The 20,798-nt window shown below is 60.1% G+C and overlaps 1 protein-coding gene across 18 annotated transcripts in view; it reads right to left on the bottom strand.

The window, feature by feature from the left end:
• Positions 1-20,798, bottom strand: part of DLG4 (discs large MAGUK scaffold protein 4) — a 60,117-nt gene that overhangs the window by 9,832 nt on the left and 29,487 nt on the right. For 4 of the 18 annotated variants that reach the window (XM_077314447.1, XM_077314455.1, XM_077314452.1 and 1 more), the window contains 4 exons: positions 16,107-16,172; positions 2,971-3,024; positions 2,006-2,056; positions 1,778-1,902 (listed from right to left, as the gene is read on the bottom strand). In XM_077314447.1, the coding sequence (XP_077170562.1) occupies positions 1,778-1,902; positions 2,006-2,056; positions 2,971-3,024; positions 16,107-16,172 (296 nt within the window). Of the gene's footprint in view, positions 1-1,777; positions 1,903-2,005; positions 2,057-2,901; positions 3,025-9,627; positions 9,997-16,007; positions 16,173-20,798 lie in introns of those variants that run through there. The other 14 variants (XM_077314442.1, XM_077314450.1, XM_077314449.1 and 11 more) reach the window with 7 other exon arrangements.

Genomic DNA, 20,798 nt, shown 5'->3' on the forward strand with positions numbered 1-20,798 from the left:
CTGGCCTACCTCACAGGGTTGTTGTGACGATAAAACAGGGCAGGGCAGAATGCTGTGGGCTGCTTTGGGTCCCCAATGGGTCTATTTAAATAAGGTCTATTTAAGTAAACAAGTAAGAGCCCAGAAGCCTGGAATCTTTGCCCACAGAAGCTCCTCTTGAGCAGATCCGAGAGCCTCTCCTGTCCGGGAGGGAAGCACTCTGGGGCAAAGGACAGGCCCAGGTTCTTGGTGAGACACGCCCAAAGGGCGTTTCGGCTCACCAGGCAACCGTGCTCAATATTTGTCTTTCGTATGTCATACCTTTCCACCGATTTGCCCAACGCCTCCTTTAAAGGCCTTTCCTATGAACTCCATTCGCTGCCAACTTGAACGCAATTTCAGGTGCCCCCCAGGGCTTCTTCCATTCTCAGTGGCCGTAATTCTGAGCCAGTAAAACACACGCGGAGGCCAGACGCCCGGCATGTCCCTGCACATCTCACTCATTCGCAGGCGAGACAAGACTTGCGGATCCAGACAACCGCCTTGGAGATCCTGCCCTTTCCCCAGTTCTGGGCCACAGCCGAAAACGGGCCCCCCACCAAGAGCCTCCAACTGCCCCGCCCCCCCAGCCCCCCCCATCCCCCCCATCCCCCGCCATGGTCCCAGGGGGTTTCCGGTGACCCTCTTGGGATTCTCAGGGTGAGGGATGTTCAGAGGCCTCTGGCCTTCCTGGTGGCCTCCCGCCCACTCACTCCCCAGGGTGGACCCTGCTTAGCTCCTGAGATCTGAGAAGTCTGGGACGGCCTGGGTGGGGCAGGGCAGGGCAGGGGCCATGCCTGGTCATACGCGTTTGACCTCTGAACCTGAATCCTAATATTCTGAGCCCGTCTAGCCAGGTTCTCTTTGCCCCAGCCACCCTCCTTCCCCATCGCTCGCTCTTCCTGGGCAGGGAGGGGCCTGTTCCTTCCCCACCTGTTCCCCTCCCAGAACTTGGCAACGGGAGCCTGGCAGCAGATGGCCCCGCTCCGCCAACCGGGCCGAGGCACAGGTGTTCCCACCGAGCCGAGCGTTCCTCGCTGCCTGCCAACCGCAGAGGCTGATGTTGGGATGCCTCTGCTGCATGCCGGAACGGGGGGCTGGGAAGAAGCCCACTCCCCCCCCCTCCGGCCCAGAAGAATCCGCAGCCCAGACCTCTGCGTTGCCTGCCGGGCGGAGGGGAGAGGCGGCGTAGCGGCTTGCAAGATAATCCCGCATCCATCCATCCGCTCTGGGAAGGGCCGTCTGCCGAGTCCGGCCGAGGGTCCCCCTTGCTGAGCCTTCTCTGCTCTGAGCAGCAGGGCTTGCCGGGGTCGAGAGGAGGGAACCCGTCCCCTGACCCTGGGGCTGCAGCCCGGGTCGGCCCTGCTTAGCTTCTGAGATCTGAGGGGATGGGGCTTGACCGGCCCTCCCACTCATAAGACAGGCAAAGTCGGGGGGGGGGGGCTGGGGCCGACCCAGCTTCCTCCCACAACAGGCGGTGAGGATCCAGCCAGATCCGTGGGGAAGCCCTGGGACGTCCGCACAGGGGTGTAAAGGGGAGAGATCTTCCGTGTTCACAGAGCCCCTGAGAAAACCGTTCCAGAGAGGGGCCAGGCGGAACAGCTAGATCTGCCACCCTTCGCCCCTGTGAGACCAACAAAATGGTCAGGGTAGGAGCTTTGACTTTTGAAAGCGCATGGCCCCACATCCTGCGGGTCTCGATGCCCCACGGGGCTCAGGGCGAACTGGGCCGCGTCTAGGGACCCCCGGGGCCCCATACCTGAGCCGTCCGTCTTGCGCGGCCGCTCCGCCGGGGATGATCTTGGTGATGAAGATGCTGGGGTCGTCCCCAACGTGGGGGTTGTCCGTGCCCCCGGCAATGCTGAAACCCAAGCCGGAGTTGCCCTGAAAGAGAGAGCCACCCCCACCCCGCCAGGCAGGGTAAGAACCGGGGCCAAGAAGCCCCCTTGCCTCCCCCCACGAGCCCCCGAGCCCAGCGAGGACTCACTCTTTCTAGTGTGATCTCCTCGTATTCCATTTCGCCTTCTGTCCCATTGACCTGGAGCAAGAGACAGCGGAGGGCGGGGAGGGGAGGGGAGGGAGTTAATGCGGGGTCCCTGAAGGAGGAATCAGGCATGCTGATCTGGGGGCATTGAGGGATTCGGCAGAAGGCTGCCGGACAGCACTCAGAGAGGGCTGGGGCTCGGAGAGGCAGTGCAGTGGTTTCAGCACCAGAGGAGGACGAGAGGAACTGGGTTTCTAACCCACATTTGGACCTCGGACCAGACATTCTCCCCCAACCTCACCTTCCTCTCAGGGGTGTTGTGAGGAGCAACCAGGGGAGAAGGGGATGGGGTGAGCTGCCTCGGGCCCCAAAGAAGAAGGACGGCATGCAAGCCCGACCGACAGCCAGCCAGGGCAGCTGGGCTTTAGAAATATTCCTTGCAGAGCCGTCTCTGGCCGGTGGACTCTGGTGCCTCCTCTGACAAGGCCAGCGTGAGACCGGAAGAGTCCGCCATCCGCCCCTCTGGCCCAGGCCGAGCCTGCAGTCCGGGAAAACGAGGTTGGTGGGGAGGGGATGAGGCTGACGTGGGACTTGCTCCTTTCCCCAAGAAGCTGAGCTACGACTCGGAAAGACCCCCAGCGCTGCCGCCGAATTCTTTCTCGCCCTGCCTAATCTCCAGCCCTGGGACGCCTTAAGCAGGCTTGCGAACCTGGCAGGGCTACAACCCGGCAGGGCAGTGCTACAGCAAAACAGTGCCTGCAAAGGCTTCTGAACCCGGAAAACGCCGCGCAGAGAGGAAGGAAGGTTAATAACAGCAGCAATACACAATAACATTTCAACGGTGCGGTTTGGGCAAAACATTTTGCAAGATGTTGGGCTAAGTACAGGAGAAAGCAGACCTTTGGAGGAAGGAAAGACAGCGAAGGGCACGGATAGCATGGTGGGGACTGAATGTCCGAGTCACTCACGTAAGCAGGTGCTTCTAAGGTATCTGTGTTGACTATCACTGGAGGAGAATTGGCCTAGGAGAAAAGAGAGAGAGAGACGGAAGTTCACACGTGGCCAGCCGAGCCCCAGGCAGCATCCTCCGCACAAGTCAAAGCCCTTCCAGGCACGGGGGTGGCCGTGGCTGGGGTGGTCTCTTTCCACACCCCCGTCTCCTGCAGGACACGCCCCAAAGAGGGCTGCACCTCTGGGAGGTTAGGATCAGTTGCACATGTTCATCGTCAAGGCCCAAGGCATTCTCGCCTGTCCAGGGGCGATCCAATGTTTTGGACACATCAGGTGCTCTTGAGTGGCAGAGGAAGGGGGGAGGATCGTGGCCCCTCGCTGGCGGCAGGAGGCAGCCGAGGCAGAGCAAACCCACCCACAAAGGCATATCCAAGCGGGCGGAGACCCCCAAGGCCACGCTGATGCCTCCAAACGCAGCCTAGAAGTCTGTGCTCAGCACCTGTCTCCTGGCACCACCCCCCCTTCCTGGGAGGCCCCAGTGATGGGAAATATGAATGGGCCCTACCAAACAGCGGGGTGAAACTAAGGTCACAGCAAGGAGGGGCACCGAAATGGCTATCTTGAACCTCTACGGTAGAGGGGCACTGTGCTTTTGGAAGGAGGCAAGCAGGAAATGAAATAGATAAACAAACAAAACACACAACTCTCCTGCTCCAGTGAGATCTCTTCTGGGGTGTTAAACACACTTTCTTGTCCAAGTGGCAGCCAACCTGTCTCCTCCCCCCCCCCCCCATTTTATTCTTTCTCCTTTTCCGGAAAATTATTCCCCCACCTCCACCATCCGCCCAACAACGGTAACCACGGCAATGCCATGGAAACAGCATCAGTGCCTCTGGGGGAGAAGGTTACCGTGGCAACATGGGTGCCGCCATAGCTCAGGATGCTCTGGGGGCATATTTGCCGTGCCCAGATCCCTCCTGACGGCCAAGGAGGGGTGGGGCAATCTGGAGGGGAGTGGGGGGGTCGTGAGGGTCCACAGACTTTGGCCTTCAGCTGGACTCAGAACCCGGCTTAGCCTGGAAAGTGAGATGCCTGTGTAAATCTATGACTCATGGAAAGAATGCAATAAGGAGATACAAGATTTTTTTTGGGGGGGGGGGGAGGAAGAACTGACAAATTTCTCTCCAAGAATGAATACCAATGGCTTTTAATAACTGAATTCACCCCCAGCTGAGGTTCTACACAGAGGAGTGGTGAAAAGGGAGACCTATCAGCCCTCCTCCACAGGGACTAGAAACCTGGCCCCCAGTCTCTTTCCTCTTGCCTAGCAGTTGACTCGGTTCTTCATTCTGGGGGCAAGATCAGCCAAACATCTTCCACTGAACCTGCCCCTCCAGACCTCCACTGCAATCTACAGGACGGCTTTGTAGGGGGCAGGAATATTATGTGGGAAAGAGGAAATTATTCAGGATTGCAAATCTGGACTGCCCTCCACATAAGGTCCAGAGGCTAACTTTGTCTCCTGAAACAAAATCGCTAAAATTCACACAGCAGTTGTTGAATACTTTGTAAGTCTAAACGATGAGCTTTATCCTGAAAGCCCCCCATAGCCGACTCCCGAAGGGCGAGGGGGGGGGATTTCTGGGCCCTAAACTGACCTTGTAGGTCACCAATCGGAAATGGGCCCTGCATCTCAGCTTCTGCAGTTAGGCCCCCCCCAACCCCAGCCCCTGGCGCCATGTTTTATTTTTATGTTGCTTCTCCCCTGGGTCTCCATCTGCTTCTCAGGCCTCAAAGATTAACACTCTGTGCGGGGGGATATTTCAAGCAGGGCAGGCGGAGGAGGGAGGGAGGGGGCTTCTCCAGAGGGCCAGACCTTGCCTGCCCATCCGGAGGTCCATCTCTCTTGCTGAAGCTGCTCCCCCCCCCAGCTCTCAGGCTGCCCACCCACTCACCCACCGGGCCCTTCCGCCAGGCCTCCCTGGCACACGGCTTCCCTGGCACATTTTAATCTTTGCCTCTTCAAATGTTTATGACTACCATGCCTGGGCAAACTGGGAACAGGGGAATGCACAGACTTCAAGTACCTCTCTGGCCTTGACCCCCCCCCCCCCCACACACACCCAGAGGAGAAGCTCAGTTCATCTTCCGACAGGAGCCGTCCTAGATGGGGGCAGAATTCCAGCCCTCAATTCCCCCCCCCACCTCCTTCAGCCTAAGCCAAAAGGGCCGGAAATCCGGGGCACCCTGGCCAGGTTCCCTTCCTGAAGAATCCAACCCATCGCCTCCCTCTCTCAAGAAGACCCCCCCCTGTTCCCATTTCAAACACAGGCAGAAGTATTTAATTCTTGGCCATGAGTAGGGACAGAGGAGGGAGGGGGGAGAGGGGTCTTCCGGGGAGCCCCCTCCCCCTCCCCCGGGTCCTTCCCTCTCCTTGGAGAAGAGGAGCCTTCTAAAGGGAAGTGCGTTTGAAGCCCAGCAGCGGGGGAAGATGGCAGGGGGCAAGCACAAAGGGGTCGCTTGGGAAAACAGCGCTCCCCCATGGAGGATGTGCGGGGGGGGGGGGCAGTGCTCTCCTGGCGACTGTGGCATTTCAGGAGGGGGGGAGGGACTGTGATGCTGTGGGCTCTGCCAGGTTGGCAGCTGCGAGTGGGTGGGAGGGGGAGGCGAAGGGACTGTGTGGGAGCAAGTCTGTGGAAGCTCTGGCGGCACATGTCTCCGTGTGCCACGTCGGATGCTCTCTGCGTGTGTTTGTCTCACAGCCTCCGCGCTGCCCACGAGAGAGACCACGCCAAGGAAGCCTGGGCTGGCTGTGGGGAGAAGAGCATGTTCGGAAGCATAAAAGAGCGCATGCATCCAACATGAGCGTTCATGCACGGTTCTGCAGCTGGCCGCCTGTCATGCGCTTGTCAGTTGTGGACCAAGTTTGGATAACTTTAGCTTTGTTTAAAAGGGGGAGGGGGTGATCCAGGAACTGACATATTCTGCACTCATCAGCCAGATGCATGGAAGGTCATAAATCTAATTTCTTTATTTTTAAAGCAAGCTTCTAGTCCCTGTGGTAAAGCTTCAAAAATACTGGAAGTGCTTCCTGATATCTCAAAAGCCAGGTAAAGCTCTGAGTTGCATTGCAGAAAATCATGCCTAGCGCTTCCCTGTATCTCACATGAACAGAATTATGCGCAACAAACATGTTTGCTGACTGAGAGCCTAACCTTTTCTCGGGGCGGAACAGCCCAGAGACTGCAAATGCGCAGCTGGATGTCGGGGTGTTACTGATGCCAAGCTGATGGGGGTGGGGGGCAGGCCTGTGCATGTGTTTGTGTGAATACAGGATGTGGCACGTCCACCTCTACACATCTATACATGCTCATATAACCCTGGTTCACACAGCAGAGATCCCAATACAGATGCTCACATCACACAACAAGGAACATCCCGCAGGCCACAAACACAACGACCACCCCAGGCCACGCAACACAAATGCCACACCCCCAGTGCTGATCCTCCTGCATTGCCAGACTTCACACCACACCAAAACTATATTCGCTGAGCCGACATTACACACTCCACCACAGCCGATGCAACAAACCTGGAGCTCACAACACGGCAGACACACAAATGACGTCACTGGTTATAAAGAGGACTGGCGCACACAAACTCACACAGTGGCACAAGCGACTGCCCAAGGAACCACGCCATGCTCCCATGTGTGTCCCACGGCACAACAAACACACAATACTGTACTGAAAAGGGCACCAAGAAGACGAAAACACAAAAGGCCCACAGAAAGCAGCAGGCACACAATATACTTGTGCTTCACATGGGTTGCTAGGACACAGTTGCAGTGGTCCTGAATGGACAGGGCTATACCACTTCACTTTACAACCAGAAGCTAAAGCAATGAAGGCTCCCCTTTAAAAAACACACACCTCCCCGGGCACAGAAAACAAGCATGTCAGGACGGAGGCCACACTTCTAGGTGAGGGGAAATGTTTTCTGCAGAGATGGGCAAATACTGAAAACCCAGTGAGTGGAAGACAATCAGCCATTAGGCTGCCATCCCATAATTTATCACTGTCCTATTTCCAAAACTGGGGTCTGGGAGGAGGGTTAAGGGCTCCCTAGAAGGGCTCCTGTGAAGCCTCGGCCACATATGATGTCTGTTCAAGCAGGAAGTGCACTCTGCACATGCTCGGGGGAACCCTCTCTGTCAACTGCTGGTCTTGGTATTAGAGCAAAAATGAAAGAGAGAGAAAATTTTGAGGATCTCCGCCCCAAGCCAAGGTCAGGGAAGCTGGCATGTGGCAGATCTATGCCCCCCCTCCCACCATAGTTTTCAAGGCCTTGGAGAAGACCCCTCGCCCCTCGCCCCTCACCCCGGGGGATGATTCTTCAAAGGCTTCCCAATTGTAATCCACTTTCCTCAGCAGATGAGAAGGGGGGGAAGGCAGTCAATCCCCCCCCCCCAGTGGAGGGCTGGCATGAATTATTTACAGCCGCTAATGAGGCTGCCGTGTCCTGTTTCAAAGGCATGACCAGCTCCATTCCAGTCAGAATTTTTTTAAAAGTCTACACCGGCAGGCATCTGCAGGACTACCACTGCCCCCCCCCCCCGACCTGGAGGAGGAAGCCCCCCAAGAGCTGCTGCTCCCACCCGAAGAACAGTCACTGCTCAGCCCCAGAACAAGAAGCCTCAGCCAGCTCAGGGTAAGGTACCCAACCTCCAGGTGGGGCCTGGAGATCTCTGGGAATGACAGCTACTCTCCAGGCGGCAGAGGAAACGGCTGCTTCGGAGGCGGGCTCTGCAGCCTCACATCCTGCTGAGGTACCTCCCCCCTCGAATCTCCCGGGATTTCTGAACCTGGAGTTGGCAAGCCTAGCTCCGTGGAAGATGCGAGTGAGGCCTGCCCATCAACACAGGCCTGGACCGTGCAGCTTCAGGGCTGTTTCTGCATCCAGAAGGCGAGCGGCTTGGGGACCTCTTGCCTGATACGCTAGTTTTCTACATGCAGGGGTTTGAAGGGCAGAGGAGCGGTTCATCTGTAGCGCTCGTCCCAATGGGGACTGACCCCTTCGGAAAGAAGGCAAGCGCAAAGCTGGAAAATCCTCCAGGTTGGAAATTAACGGGGGAAGGGGTGGGTCCCCCCAGGCTTCACACGAGCCCCCCAGGGCAGAGGCAGGGGGGACTGTGCCTCCCTTCTCTGCGGCCCAGAGAGAGAGAGCGTGCCTGAGGCTGCAAAGGGGGATGACCCCAGGCAAGGGGCTCCGGGTCAGGAGAGGCCCACCCCGCCGTGGGAACGGCTCTCAGACCAACTCCACTCACAGGGTTGTCGGAGAACAAGGTCAGCTGCTGCGGCCCCGGAAGGAAACAATTTAAATCGATTTGCAACGGCTGCAGGGAGGAGCCTAGGCAGGCAGGAAAGGGGGCTCCTTGAAGGGTGGAGGGGGCGCTGCAGGGGGGGGGCAAGAGACAGCAGCTGCATTGGGGCTGCCACGCCCCCCACCAGCCGGGAAAATCCTGGGCCTTCCCTCTCCTCCGGGATCCACATCTGGAAGAGGCCACGCAGGGCCACTGGGGGCCGGCCACTGCAGTCCTGCCGCTGCCACTGGCCCCTCGCAACCTCTCCAAATTGATGGGGGGGGGCAATGAGGGATGCTCGACCACTGCAGGCCCATGGAGCAGTCTGGGGGCAGGGGGCAAAGGGGCAGCCATTCGGCACACCAATCCTGACGCCTCCTCCAGTCCCAGCAAAAGGCTGACAGTCCCTCCTTGGAGCCCCCCCTCCCCCCCGCTGGAGTACGCTTCTGGCACCCGATTCATGGAGGCCCCTCAAAGCCCATTCAGAATACTGACGCCATCTGGCTCTCCAGAAGTGACGCACTAACCCCCCCCCCCAAACCACTCTCCATTCACGGGCGGCAAGGAAATCCGGGCGGGCGAAGGGGCTGGAATCGGACCCCCGAGAGGACGGCTCCCCCTGAAGGCCTTTCCACATTCCCAGGACTGCGGCCGGGGGAGGGCGTCCCATCTGGGGACTCGGCCCTCCATTTCCAGCCCCCATCCCACCCCCCACCCTGCTAAGGCCTGGGGTCCATGGACAGACATGCACCTGGAGCCCCTGATTCTAACCCCTTGGTGACCCACAGCCCAGGGGAAAGCCCCCTCCCCAAGCACCAGGGATTACCTGCCAGTGATCTCCTCACCCCCCCCCATTATGGCTCTGGGGTACACCCAGAACCCAGCCTTGATCTCTTGATCCGGATCTCCCCCCCACCCCCCACTCTGTCAAGAACCCCAGACTGCTCAAAAGGCTGAGGGCTCTTCTGCGAGGGGGGGGGGGGGTTAAGTGGGAAGCTATTTGGGCTCTGGCTTTTCTGGGTCAGGCCTCAGGATGGGGGTCAGGCCGATGGAGACCCAGCGCAGCCTGATTCATCTCTGCCCCCAAGGAACCGCCACCCTTGAAGCCGGCTGGTGACCACCCCAGATCCCCAGAGGGTCTGCCTGCCCCCCTCCCCCCAGGCGCAAGCCAAGCCCCCCCCCATCCCCGACGGCGCCCCCGGCCCCCTCCTGCCTCTTGGTCCGGGGTTCCCCCCCCCCCCGCCTCTCCGAGCTGCCCGTCGTGCCCCCGCTCGTCCAGTGCCCCCCTCCCCCGCCCTCTCCCCCGCCGTACCGGGAGCGGGGTCCTCTGCCGCTTCGCCTTGCGCACGTTGCTAATGAAGCGGCGGCCCATTTTCTTGGCGTACCACACCGACACGAACATGGTCCCGGCGGGGGCGGGCGAGGGGGCGGGCGAGGGGGCGGGATGCCCCGCCCGGGAGGCCCGGGAGGCGGCGGGGCCGGGGGTCTCTCTCCCCCTCCTCGGCGGGCGCGGCTAGCCCTCCTCGCTCATCCCGGCGCCGGCAGGTGGACGCAGCGAGCGCGGGCGAGCCTCTCTGCTACTGCCGCCGCAGGGGGGTGTGGGGGGGGTCCAGTCCAGCCTTCCCCCGCCCCGTCCCCCGCCGCCTCCCCTCCCCTCCCCTCCCCGGGGCGGCTGGCCCACGGCCTGGCTCCGGCGCAAGCAGGCGGACGCTGCGCAGGGACCGCAGAAGCTTCGCCCGGCCGCCCCGGCTCGCTCGCTCGCAAGCCCCGAGGAGGGAGGGGGGGAGGCGGGGGGGGGCGGAGGAAAAGCTCCTTCTCCGCACAGAGCAGCGCCTGCCCTGCCTCCCCCCCCCCCCCGCCGCTCTCCGCTCTCCTCCGCAGCGCTGCCCCCCCCGCCCGGCCGAGGGAAGCCGGGGGGCGCCCGGGGGCTCCTAGGATCGCGGGGGGGGGGGCTGCCAGGAGGACGGCGCTCACGGGGGAGGAGGGGGCAGCCGAACGGGGGGGGTCTCTCGGAATGGGGGGCCGTCGAGAAGGCGCCGAGTGAAGCAGGGCTGCGGGGGAGGGGGGGTCATCGGGAAGGCAGCCAGGGTCTCCGCCATCGAGAGGGGGGGGACTGTGGAAGAGGGTCTCTGCCTGTTGGCCTCCCGCCTGGCCGGAGTCCCGGAGCCCGCAAGATAGAGCAACGGAGGGGTCCCGGCCGGGAAATAAATCCGAGGGGGGGAGGGAGGGAAGGCTGCCGTTGTCCCGAGCAGCCACCAGGTGGCGCACTCATCCTGAAGCTGTCTGCAGCAAACCTTTTGGGGGGGCTCTCAAGCGGGGGGGGGATCTTGGGGAGGGGCTGGAAACCACGAAGACCAGTAAGGACTTGAGTGGGAACGGAGAGGCAGAAGGAGGTCCCTCAAGTACTGGCAGGAGGCAACTGGCCATGGGAGAGAGCAGACATCGGGATAACTTTGTCAGAGTGAGCTTTGCTAGCCTGGCGCAGGCTCTCCCCAGCCACCAAAGGGCAGAATCGCCTCTAAACCATTCCTGCCCCTCACACCCCTGCCACATGACAGGACCCCCCCCCCCAGCCCATTCTCCATCCTTCCTTTCTTCCTTGCTTCCAGTCCTTGCCGTGGCCTTCACGTTAATTGGATTATAAACAGACCATTTCTGCCAGGACAGACCTCTCTTAGGTCATCTTTCTGATGGGATTAGAAGCAGGCGGAAGTCCAGAAGGAAGAGGGAGGTCGGGTCCGGTGAGCACGGTAATATCTGTGCCGACTACGCCACGTCCCCCGCAGCCCAAGTCCAGGAGAGAGGCCTCCTGCCACCTAGAGACACGCCAGCAGTGGAAACAGCCCTACAGCGGAAACATCAGGGGCTTGCAGATCTGACCTCACGTTTGGACAACAACACGATGGAGACATCTGAACGCTTGAAATTGCTTCACACTGAATCAGATCCACGGTGCGGGAAAGTCTCCCGTCAGGCAATCGGCCTGGGGGCTTTGGCCTGCCAAGCTGAGGCTCTGCCCCCTCCCCAAACCGATCCTCGATCTGGCAACAGTGTTGTCTCCTCAGATTGGCAGCAGCTGTCCAAGACCCAAGGCTTTCCCAGCCTGGTCTTTTTTAACTGGAGATGCCAAGGTCCTTCTGCAGGCCAAGCCGAGGCTCTGCCCCTGAGCCACAGCAGCCCCCCTTGGGGCAGGGAGCACCCCCTACCCCATCACCCAAGAGTCACCGTGGGGACGGGCGGACGCGGCACGGGTTCCCTGTTCATGTCGTCCGTTCAAAGGACAAGCAAATTCTGTGGAAAGCACAAAACTAGGCAAACTTGACATCCTTCTCAAATCGGCCGGCAGGAATATGAAGCTTTTGAGCCCCCCAGAATTCTTCCCCGGCATGGCTTCCAGACTCCTGCCTTTGTGGTCCTCCTCTGAGCCCCTCCTATCCCTTCTCATCTCTCCCATCCTCCTTAAATGGTGGTGCCCAAGGACGCTTGACTGGTGGAGAGCAGAATGCGAGTCCTGCTCCTTGTGACCCCCCCCCCACTTCTATCCCGTCAGCCTACCATCACAGTGGCCTTTTTTGCAGCTGCATCACACAGCTGCCTCCCCTGAGTCGGTTGCCAGGCCTAGCACCTCCCTTCTGCATCAGAGGCCTGTTGCTGAAATGCAGAATTCTGCATCTGAATACTCCCTGCGGGGGGGGGGGGGGTCTTACTTTGTTATTCCCAACTGTCCAGCTCGTATCTGAGTCCACTGATAAAGACTGTCAAAGAGTAACAAGTTCCAGATAAAGCCCCGGGGAACCCCACCGGAAGTCTCTTTCCACACAGGGGATATGCCAGCAGAGAGCTCTCTTTGAACGCTATTCTATGCTCTATCCTTCCCCCTTCATGGCAAGAGACCGGCTGTCAAACTGCCCCCTCAACTGACCTCTTCTTTTCCCTTACAGAAATTTAGGGCCGATATTTCCCCCTGAGCATGCTGAATTTTTGTGAACGTTCCGTAGCCACCACAGCAGCTCAAAGGAGCTTGGGGCAAGCAAGATTGCCCAGGGCTATTAAATCTTTGGACTTAATATTAAATTTTTGGACTTAATTTAACTGCTGGACAGACTTTAGGGTGGGCTGATAATTATATTTCAGATAAATCTGGAATCTGCCAAATGTCATTTGCTAAGGTTTGGAGCCAGTGTTCTTGACCAGGCTTCTGGGAAGGGTTCGTTAAAGGTTGGGGTCCAGCTGCAATGCCTAAACTTACTGAGGAAATTCTACAGAACAATAAGAAACGACTGAACACATTCCCATTCACATGGAGTCCGCCCAACCATTCTTCTGCGGATGAGCCTTCCCCAGATACGACCCAGAATGGAGTCACACACACACACCTGCCGGGCTCCGTATGCAAAGGTACAATGCAAAATGTAATTAGTGTGATCTGAGCAGAGGGGAATGCTTAGGGACAGGAAGTTTGCAGCATCTTATGTCCCTAGGCAGCCCCGGCAGAGTCTATTGTTCTGAACTGGCGAATGAACTCCAATTCAGCAATCTCACGCTGCAATCTCCCCTTGAGGCGTCTCTGTTTGAGGGCTGGGAAGGCCGTCTCTCCTTAGCTTTCTGTTGTAATCTGGGTATTGATTCATTCAGGACATCGTGTGAATGTCATTTGCCGTTTTTGTCTTGTAGTCATTTTATAGGTCAGTCATATATATATTTTTTTAATTGCCGACGATTGACTATTTGAAGCCGGTTGGCTCTCACCAGCATTCCCCCAACTGATCAACTCAATGGAAATGCATGAACAGGAGGCCAAACACCAAGGCAGGGATCCTCCGAGGCAGCTGGGTCTGCTGTCGAAGGGAAGCTACAACGTGCAATTCTGCTAGTAAGAAGAGCAAGATGAGACCAAGATGGCTGGTGGCCGATCCAGTAACGCCCCAAAGGAACGGCACAGGTGAGAGCGGGAGAGGGACCCCCGAACACACATCCGTCTTCTCCGCCTGCAGAAACAACTTTCCCCGGAACACCAAAGCCGGGTCCAGCTTGTGCCCCCCCCCCCTGTGGTTTGCCACCACAGTTCCTCTCTATTAGTCAAATGCTGCCCCAGTTTGGGGACACATCAGAGTCCCCACTAGTGTCATGTTTTGACCACAACCGATGTATCTGCCCCCCCAAGACTTTGCACAAGCCTCCCCCCCCGCACCTTTCAAATATTTTCCCTCCCCTCCGTCGGATGCCTTGCAGAAGTTTCATGGTGAACAACAATCCTGTTCTACTTCGCAGGACTGTTGTTAAAAATTATCGAGATCTGTAAAGTACGCCTGAACCCTCATAAGGGGCAGTGACAGTTTCTGCTGGGAACAGAATTGGATTTCAGCAGCACCTGGAAAGCCAACGAAGTTTAATTCTGGCTATAAGTTTCTGAAGAAGGGCGTACGCACACAACAGCACCTGTCGGCAGGGGCTCATGGGAACTGTAGTCCAGGGACACATGGCGAGCCACAGTTTGGCCACTCCTGCTCTGGAGCTTACGTTTATCATCAATATTTATCAGAATTCCCCCCCCCCCCCACTTTGGAAGAGCTTTCTGGAGGGGTGGGGGAGAACATAATTTATCCCCTTCTCCTAAATCATACGAAGATTTCGCAGTCTTCAGTATGCATCTTAGTTTGTGGACCCCCCCCCCCCTTCAAACAGTTGCCTCCCCACATGTCATACCCACAACCCACCTCCCGCACACAAAGATTCCAGTCCGAAAGGCGCCTTTCTCACGTGGCCGCTCCCCCCAGCCCCCCTGTGCATAAATACCTCTCCGAAGGGTCGAGAGCGAAGGCCACGTGTGGTGGGAGGTCTGGCGTGGGTGCGTGGGGGTGGGCTCGAGCACGGCAGACACAACAGGACACTCTGATGACAAACAAGTCGGAGATGAATGCACGCACACATGACACACCACGTGCATGCAAAAGTGTGCAGAAAAGAGCGAGCGCACACACGTATCCCTGCCCTGCACAAGCCCAATCGACATTTCCCACTAACCCCCCCAAACCCCCCCCCCAGAGAACCGGCTGCTTGTCCTGCGCCCGGCACGTCCACCGGACTGCGGAAAAGCTGCCATTCTCTTGACCGGTGCTCCTAGGCCTCAAGGGTGGAGCGTTCATTCCGCTCAGAGGGATCCAGACCGAAAGAACATCTCCCGGCGTCCGTGCCATCCATCCTCACAACCTCCTACCACCACCAAGAAAGGCTCCCTTTTGTTCCCTCGTCAGCCCCGATGCATCCTCAGGCCTCCTATCCACGCCGAAAGCCAAGCTCCAGCCCCCTGAGACGCTGCACGACCCCCCCCCACGTGTTCCTGTCGGATTACAGCGGCCTGATGCCCAACAAGGCGGGGCCCCTCAAAGGCGCGACTGCTCGTGTGAAGGATCTGAAGAGAAACGGGGGGCTGGTGCGGGCTCTCGGCCCTGGCACCAACCGAGGGAGAGCATGACAGGTGAGGAAGGTGCAAATAAGCCCGCCCTGCTGAACACCAATGCCTCACCAAATCGCATGATGCACAAAGACACCGTCTTCCACATGGCAAAAATACACCCCACCCAATGCACATAGGGACTCTGAAACAATCCCGTCCCCCAAAATGTCACTCTGGTGCGCATCTCTGGGTGCAGACGTTTCTCTCAGAGGTAGCCGAGCCCCTTCCAACCCACGTAGGAGCCTCAGAAGAGCCCTGCTGGATCAGACCCAACGTCTATGGAGAGCAGCATCCCGTCTTCCCCCACACTGGCCAGCATCAGGGCCTTCCCCTGACCTTGCCTCCTGGCCCTGGGACTCAGAGGCTGACTGCCTCTGCAGGTGGAGGCTTCCCTTCCGCTCCGTCGGGAGCAGCCACCGACGGACTTCTCCGCCACGGCTCTGTCCGATCCCTTTTCGCAGCCGCCTGCGCGTGTGGCCGTCCCAAAATCTGCTCCATGCTTGGCCCGCTTTCCAAAAGCACTTTTCGACCCGGACACCCGCGGTAGTGTTTCCTTGCACACACGAGACAACATGACGGATGAGGAACAACAGCCCTGCGGAAGACACGGCGCTCGGGAGCCGAGCCTGGCTTCAGCTCCCCGGAGAGAACGTCCTCAGCCGGCACATGCTCACGCCCCTCCCCCGGCATGCTCACAGTGCGAAACGCAAATACGCTAGCAGAGATGACTGCCTCGAGCTGACTCATCCGACGCTTTGTAGCGAGAAGCATCCACAGATGTGCTACACACAGGCGCACCCCCCCACACACACACTCCGGGCACAATTCATGTCCCCACATGCGCAAGGGGGAGCTACTCCGCAGAGGGTGCCTGCTTGCGCCCAGGGAGCACCGGAAGCTGCCTCATGCTGGACCAGGAACTCAGAGCTTGAGCTGCTGACCCCCGGTCACTCCCATCTGCCACGCGCGCCCACGGGCAGCCGAGCGTCCATCTCCAGAGACCCGCCTGCATGCCGGCCCGCAACCCGCTCCTTCAGAGCACACCGACACGTGGAGAAAGACACACAAGCGCCACAGGGACATCGCGAGGCCCGCAGGCTCTGATGGGGGCCACGCGTGGGTGCGGGTGTGGTGGTGGAGGGCGGGTGTGGCAGGGTGGGCGGGGCCAGGGATGCCCGCGGCGGCTGGGCGGCGTCCCCTCTCCTGGCCGGGGCGCCCGCGCCCCCCCTTCCTACCTTCATGGGGGAGATGTGCGAGTGGGACACGAAGCCGTGGACACTCTCGACCTGGGACAGGTTCTTCTCCGCCACGTGGACCAGTTCGGGGGCCTTTACCTGGTTGGGGAGGTGGGCGGGGCTGTGCTCCAGCGGGGGGCTGTCTTCATCTTGGTAACGATATTTCTGAAAGGGAAGAGGCAGAGCGTCAGCGCCACAGCACCCTCTTGGGCGACGCCACGGAAGAAGCGCGCTCCCTGGGACTCCGTCGCAGCCCGGCAGGATCCGCACCCAAACCTCGCCTTCTGCTCCTTCCGTCTTGGCCACTCTGCTGTGTCCTGGCCGAGAAGGAAGCCTTGGCCAAGGGGGCAAGAGGCCATCCCGGCATGGAGGGCTCCCTCCGCCTCTGGCTTCTCGACTGGCCCTTCTGCAGGACTTGGGGGGGGGGTGGACAGACAGGCACAGCTGGCCTGGGGTTGCCGGATGCGGGAGGGGAGGAGGGGGCCCCACCGCCAGCCTCTCCCACGGCCAGCGGTGGAAAACGCCCTGCCCCCATCTGGGCCAATTAAAATACACCCCTTGCGGTGGGCCCAGTCCACTTTGGATCTGCTGGCAGCAGCAACCCCTCAGCCCTGGCAAGGGGCAGCAATGCAGCAGCATGGGGACCCCCACCTGGATCATAGCACCCCTGACCCCAGGTGGCCCAGGGCAGGGCTGGTGGCAGGTGTGGGGCCTCCTCCCCTCCCCTGCCCTGCTCACCACCAAGCCCTGTGCAACCTTCTCTGCTCTGCTCTGAAGCACTGCCATGGCCCCCACTCACAGCTGCCTGCAGCCTTCCCCCAGGGGCGCTGGCAGTGCTGGGAGGGAGCTTGGAGGGCCAGCTAGGGAGGGAGGGAGGGAGGGGGCATGCTGGGCACCCCAGGTGTCCAGGCTCCGCCCCTTCCCCAGGTGTGGTGACCAATGGAAGCGGCTGGTCCCTGCTTTCATGTGGCAGGAGAGGGGCAGGGTGGCCTAGCTGTGTCCACGGCTGACAATCGCCCATCCCTGGGAGAGGGGAAAGGCTGTGGAGCCCCCGGGGAGAAGGGCTGGGCAGACATGGAATAAACGGGCTTAATTGTGAGTTTCAAGGGGGTGAGAGAGGCTGGAGGTAACCTGAGGAAGGAGGCTGAAAGCTGAGAACGTTCAGGGAGCCAGGACAAATTGGGAGGCCTTCTGGGACACTGGGATGCCCCCTGGAATCCTGTTCTGTCGGAAGCGGCCCCAGAAGCTCCAGGGCAGGGGCGGCTGAGCTGAGGCTCTCCAGAAGTCCCCGGACTACAACTCCCATGAGCCCCTGCCAGCACTGTGGGCACCCAGCGGGCTGCGTGTGGAGGAGGAGTGCGGAGTCAGACCTGGCTCTCCGGATCAGAGGTGGACTGCGCCTGTGGGACACCGTTCTGCTTGGGAGGCTGGATGGCGCTCTCTTAACGTTCAGGGTATGTGCACACGTGTGGAAAAGAAAAGGTTCTCTGACCATGTGCAGAGCAGTTTGCAGGATTATTTCAGCCGTAGCAGATGCTTTACTACACGCGTACGGTCTCAAGCAGAGAATAGCCACATATGGTTTGTCTCTCACTCTCAGGTTCATGAGATAACTTACAATACCCGATATGGAAAGGGAGGGGGCTGTTCAGTCCAGTGGACGTTACAGGCCCTGGCCAATAGCTGCCTGCAAGTGCAGTCCAGGTGCCTGAACCTGGCCAGGGAGAATCACGTTTCCCCAGAGGCGGAATCCGGCTCCTGGGGAAACGTGGCTTCCTTACAGCTTCTTCAGAACAAGCGGCCACCATCCACCAAAGAACAGGCAAGAGGACAACGAGGATCTGGGTGAAGCCGCAGCCCTACAGCGGCACAATGAAAAAACCTGCCAGAACATCTGCGGCTGCCTTCTCCTGACTCAGACCAGGGGCCCCTCAAGGCCATTCCTGCCAGCTCAGAGGCACCACGGCTGCCCCACGTCTCAGGAGGGGGTCTCCCCCCTCACCTCCAGCCAGGCGATCCCACCGGGGACTGACTGACTCCCCTGCTGAGCCACAGGCCCCCTCCCAGCCCCCTCTCCAGAACAGCCCCCAGGACAACCGGGCGGCCGCTGCCTACGACACGTCCGGAACTCCATTTCAAGCCTCGACAAGTGGCAAATTCGAAGGGCCCCTCCAGGCGCCGTGTTGGGGACCCCCGGTTCATTCTGTACAGCGCCTCGCCTGGGCCCCGAGCAGCTGCCAAACGCATCGGAGAGCGACGTCGGAGGGCCTGTCCTCAGATGTCCGAGCTTTGTCCGTCGAGCAGCAGCCGTTTCAGGGACAGCCAGGATTTGTGCACGTACCAGGAGCAGAACACCCTCGCTGGAGTTCGGCTGCCCTCGCATTGATTTACAAAGAAACCCAAAAAACAGGCCAAGGCTCCTCCCACCAGAGCGGACCCCCCCTTGCAGGCACGGGAGGGTCTCCTGGCAGAATGCAGATGGACCCCTGGAGGAATGGGAAACACACACACACATCGAGACGCTTGCGAGCGACATGGAGCCGCGGACAGGACAGGGTACACGGCCTCCCGGACTCCAAAACGCTTAGCCCAGAAATATTTTATTTCAAAGCTGCCGCAGGACGCCAACAGCAGCAGAAACGTGTGCCCATGAGGCTGACTCCCCCCACCCCCACCCCCACCCCCACACACGCTCTCTTCCTCCTGCACAAACAGCACACCCAACACCTGCCTGGCCTCACAAGGACCACAGGAACGGAGCCAGGCCCTCCCTGGAGAATCCTGGGGTCTCCGGCTCTTATGCAGTCGGCAGGCGAGGCTGGGGGGGGAGGAGTGATTCTGGAGGGCCTGCTCTACTTCTGCACATTCACGTGAAGAGTCAAAAGGTGCCCCTGGACTCACACTTCAGCCCAACCGGCCTACCCACTTGAACCTGCCACGTTCCGAGTTCAACACTTGGTCTATCGAGATTAGTATTGTCTACTCAGGCCGGCAGCTGCTCTCCAGGGTCTGAGGCAGAAGAAGGCCTTCCCCATCCCCTCCTGCCTGGCCCTTTTCTACCTGGAGGTGCCGGGGCTTAGACCTGGGACCTTCTGCATGCCAAGCAGATGCTTTGCCACTGAGACAGAAACCCCTTTCCCCTCTGTGAGGCTCCCTAGGAAGGGCCAGGGCGAGAGATGCGCTGACATTTTTGTCCAGACGTCCTGCCTCCTGGAATCATCCTAGAATTGGAAGGAACCTCCAGGGTCATCTAGTCCAACCCCCTGCCGAAGGCAGGAAATTCACAACTACCTTCCTGTGTGCCAAAACCAAATGAGGGTCCAGTGGCACCTTTAAGACCACCCAAGTTGTCCTGCTTCAGACCAGCAAGGCCACCCCCTTGAATCCTTCCTGCCCAGTTTGGCTTCTGCCTTAGGCAACCCCATCCAAAGGCCGGCCGTGGGGGGAGGAGGGGGGACAGAAGACCAGAGAACTGCAGCTGGAGTCCTGGGGGAGATGCAGAGGCCCCAGCCTCAGCTCCAGGGACCCCCCCACACACACCCACACACTCCACTCCCAGCCCCTGCAGTTTCCCTTCTCCAGCAGGGAGGAGGACCCACGAACTCCCGGCAGCCCCCCCCTCGACCTGCCCTCTCCCATCTGCTGCCCCCAAGTTCTCCTTTGGGACCCCCCCCCCTTTGCTCTTTTCTTTGATCTGCCGTCTCCAGCCTTGATGAGGAAGCTTAAAGGAGCTCGAAGGAGGGGCAGAGGGCGGGGTGGGGGGGTGCTTTGGGTGGATGGATGGGGGGGGGGGTCAGGCTCAGAGTTAGGCCAAACAGAGGCTTAGCAGCAAAGCAGGGCTGCTGGGGAAGAACTCCCCCCCACCCCCAGCCCCCACCCGCCGGCCCCCTTGCTCATTTCCAGCCCTCCCTGGCTTGTCAGGCCGGATCGCGCCCCTCCTTTCAGCGGCTTACAGGGCCTAATCCCAGGTTCACCAACGCGCCAGGATTTCGCAAGGACAAGAAGCAGCCCAGGGAAGATTAAAATCGGCTCAGAAAATCCCCCCCTCCCCGCCGCCCCATACACATGTCCGGGCTCCTTGCAGGCTGCAAAACCAACGATTACCCCCCAAGCACACATCCACCCCGCCGCCGCCGCAAGCCCACCCAGTACCCCAAGCCCTGAGTTCGAGAGGTCCCAATGCTCCGCACGTCTTCAGATCAGGCACGGCCCCCCAGAAGGATGGGGAGAAAGGAGGCTGTGCGCCCCCCAGTCAGAAATGAGCGGGAGCCTTACGGGCTTGGGCACCCAGGGGCATCGGTCTCCAGGGCTGGGCTGGTGCTCTCCCGGAGTTCCCGGGGAGGGAAAGGCAGCTCTGGAGGACTCTGGGATGTCCCCAAGGACCCGGCTTCCCCCGCCAACCGCCAGGCATTTCCCGACCCGGAGTTGGCAGCCCTGGTGCTCCCCTGGGCCCTCGGGCGCCGCGGTCTGTTTCCTGCCAGGTCGGCCAAGCTCCAGGCGCGGCCTGGAGACCTCCTGGACTCCCCACCGCTACCCAGACTCGGCTTTCCGCGGGGAAAATGGCTGCTGGGCAGCGCGAGGTCCGCCTGGCCGCCGCTGGCCAGGAATCGCCCCGCCGGGAGGTGGCAAGCGGCCCCCCTCCCTCCGCCCGCCGCGGGAGCGGGAGATGGGGCGGGAGGGCAGGGAGCGAGGCCAGGCTCCTCCTCGCCGGCGGCCGGGCCGGGCAGGGCAGGCAGGGTGCGCGGGGCCGGGGCTGGAGCTCTCGGCGCCATGGCTGCCCTGCCGCTCCGT

The sequence above is a fragment of the Paroedura picta genome, chromosome 16 (assembly GCF_049243985.1).
Source record: "Paroedura picta isolate Pp20150507F chromosome 16, Ppicta_v3.0, whole genome shotgun sequence".
NCBI classification, from domain to species: domain Eukaryota; kingdom Metazoa; phylum Chordata; class Lepidosauria; order Squamata; family Gekkonidae; genus Paroedura; species Paroedura picta.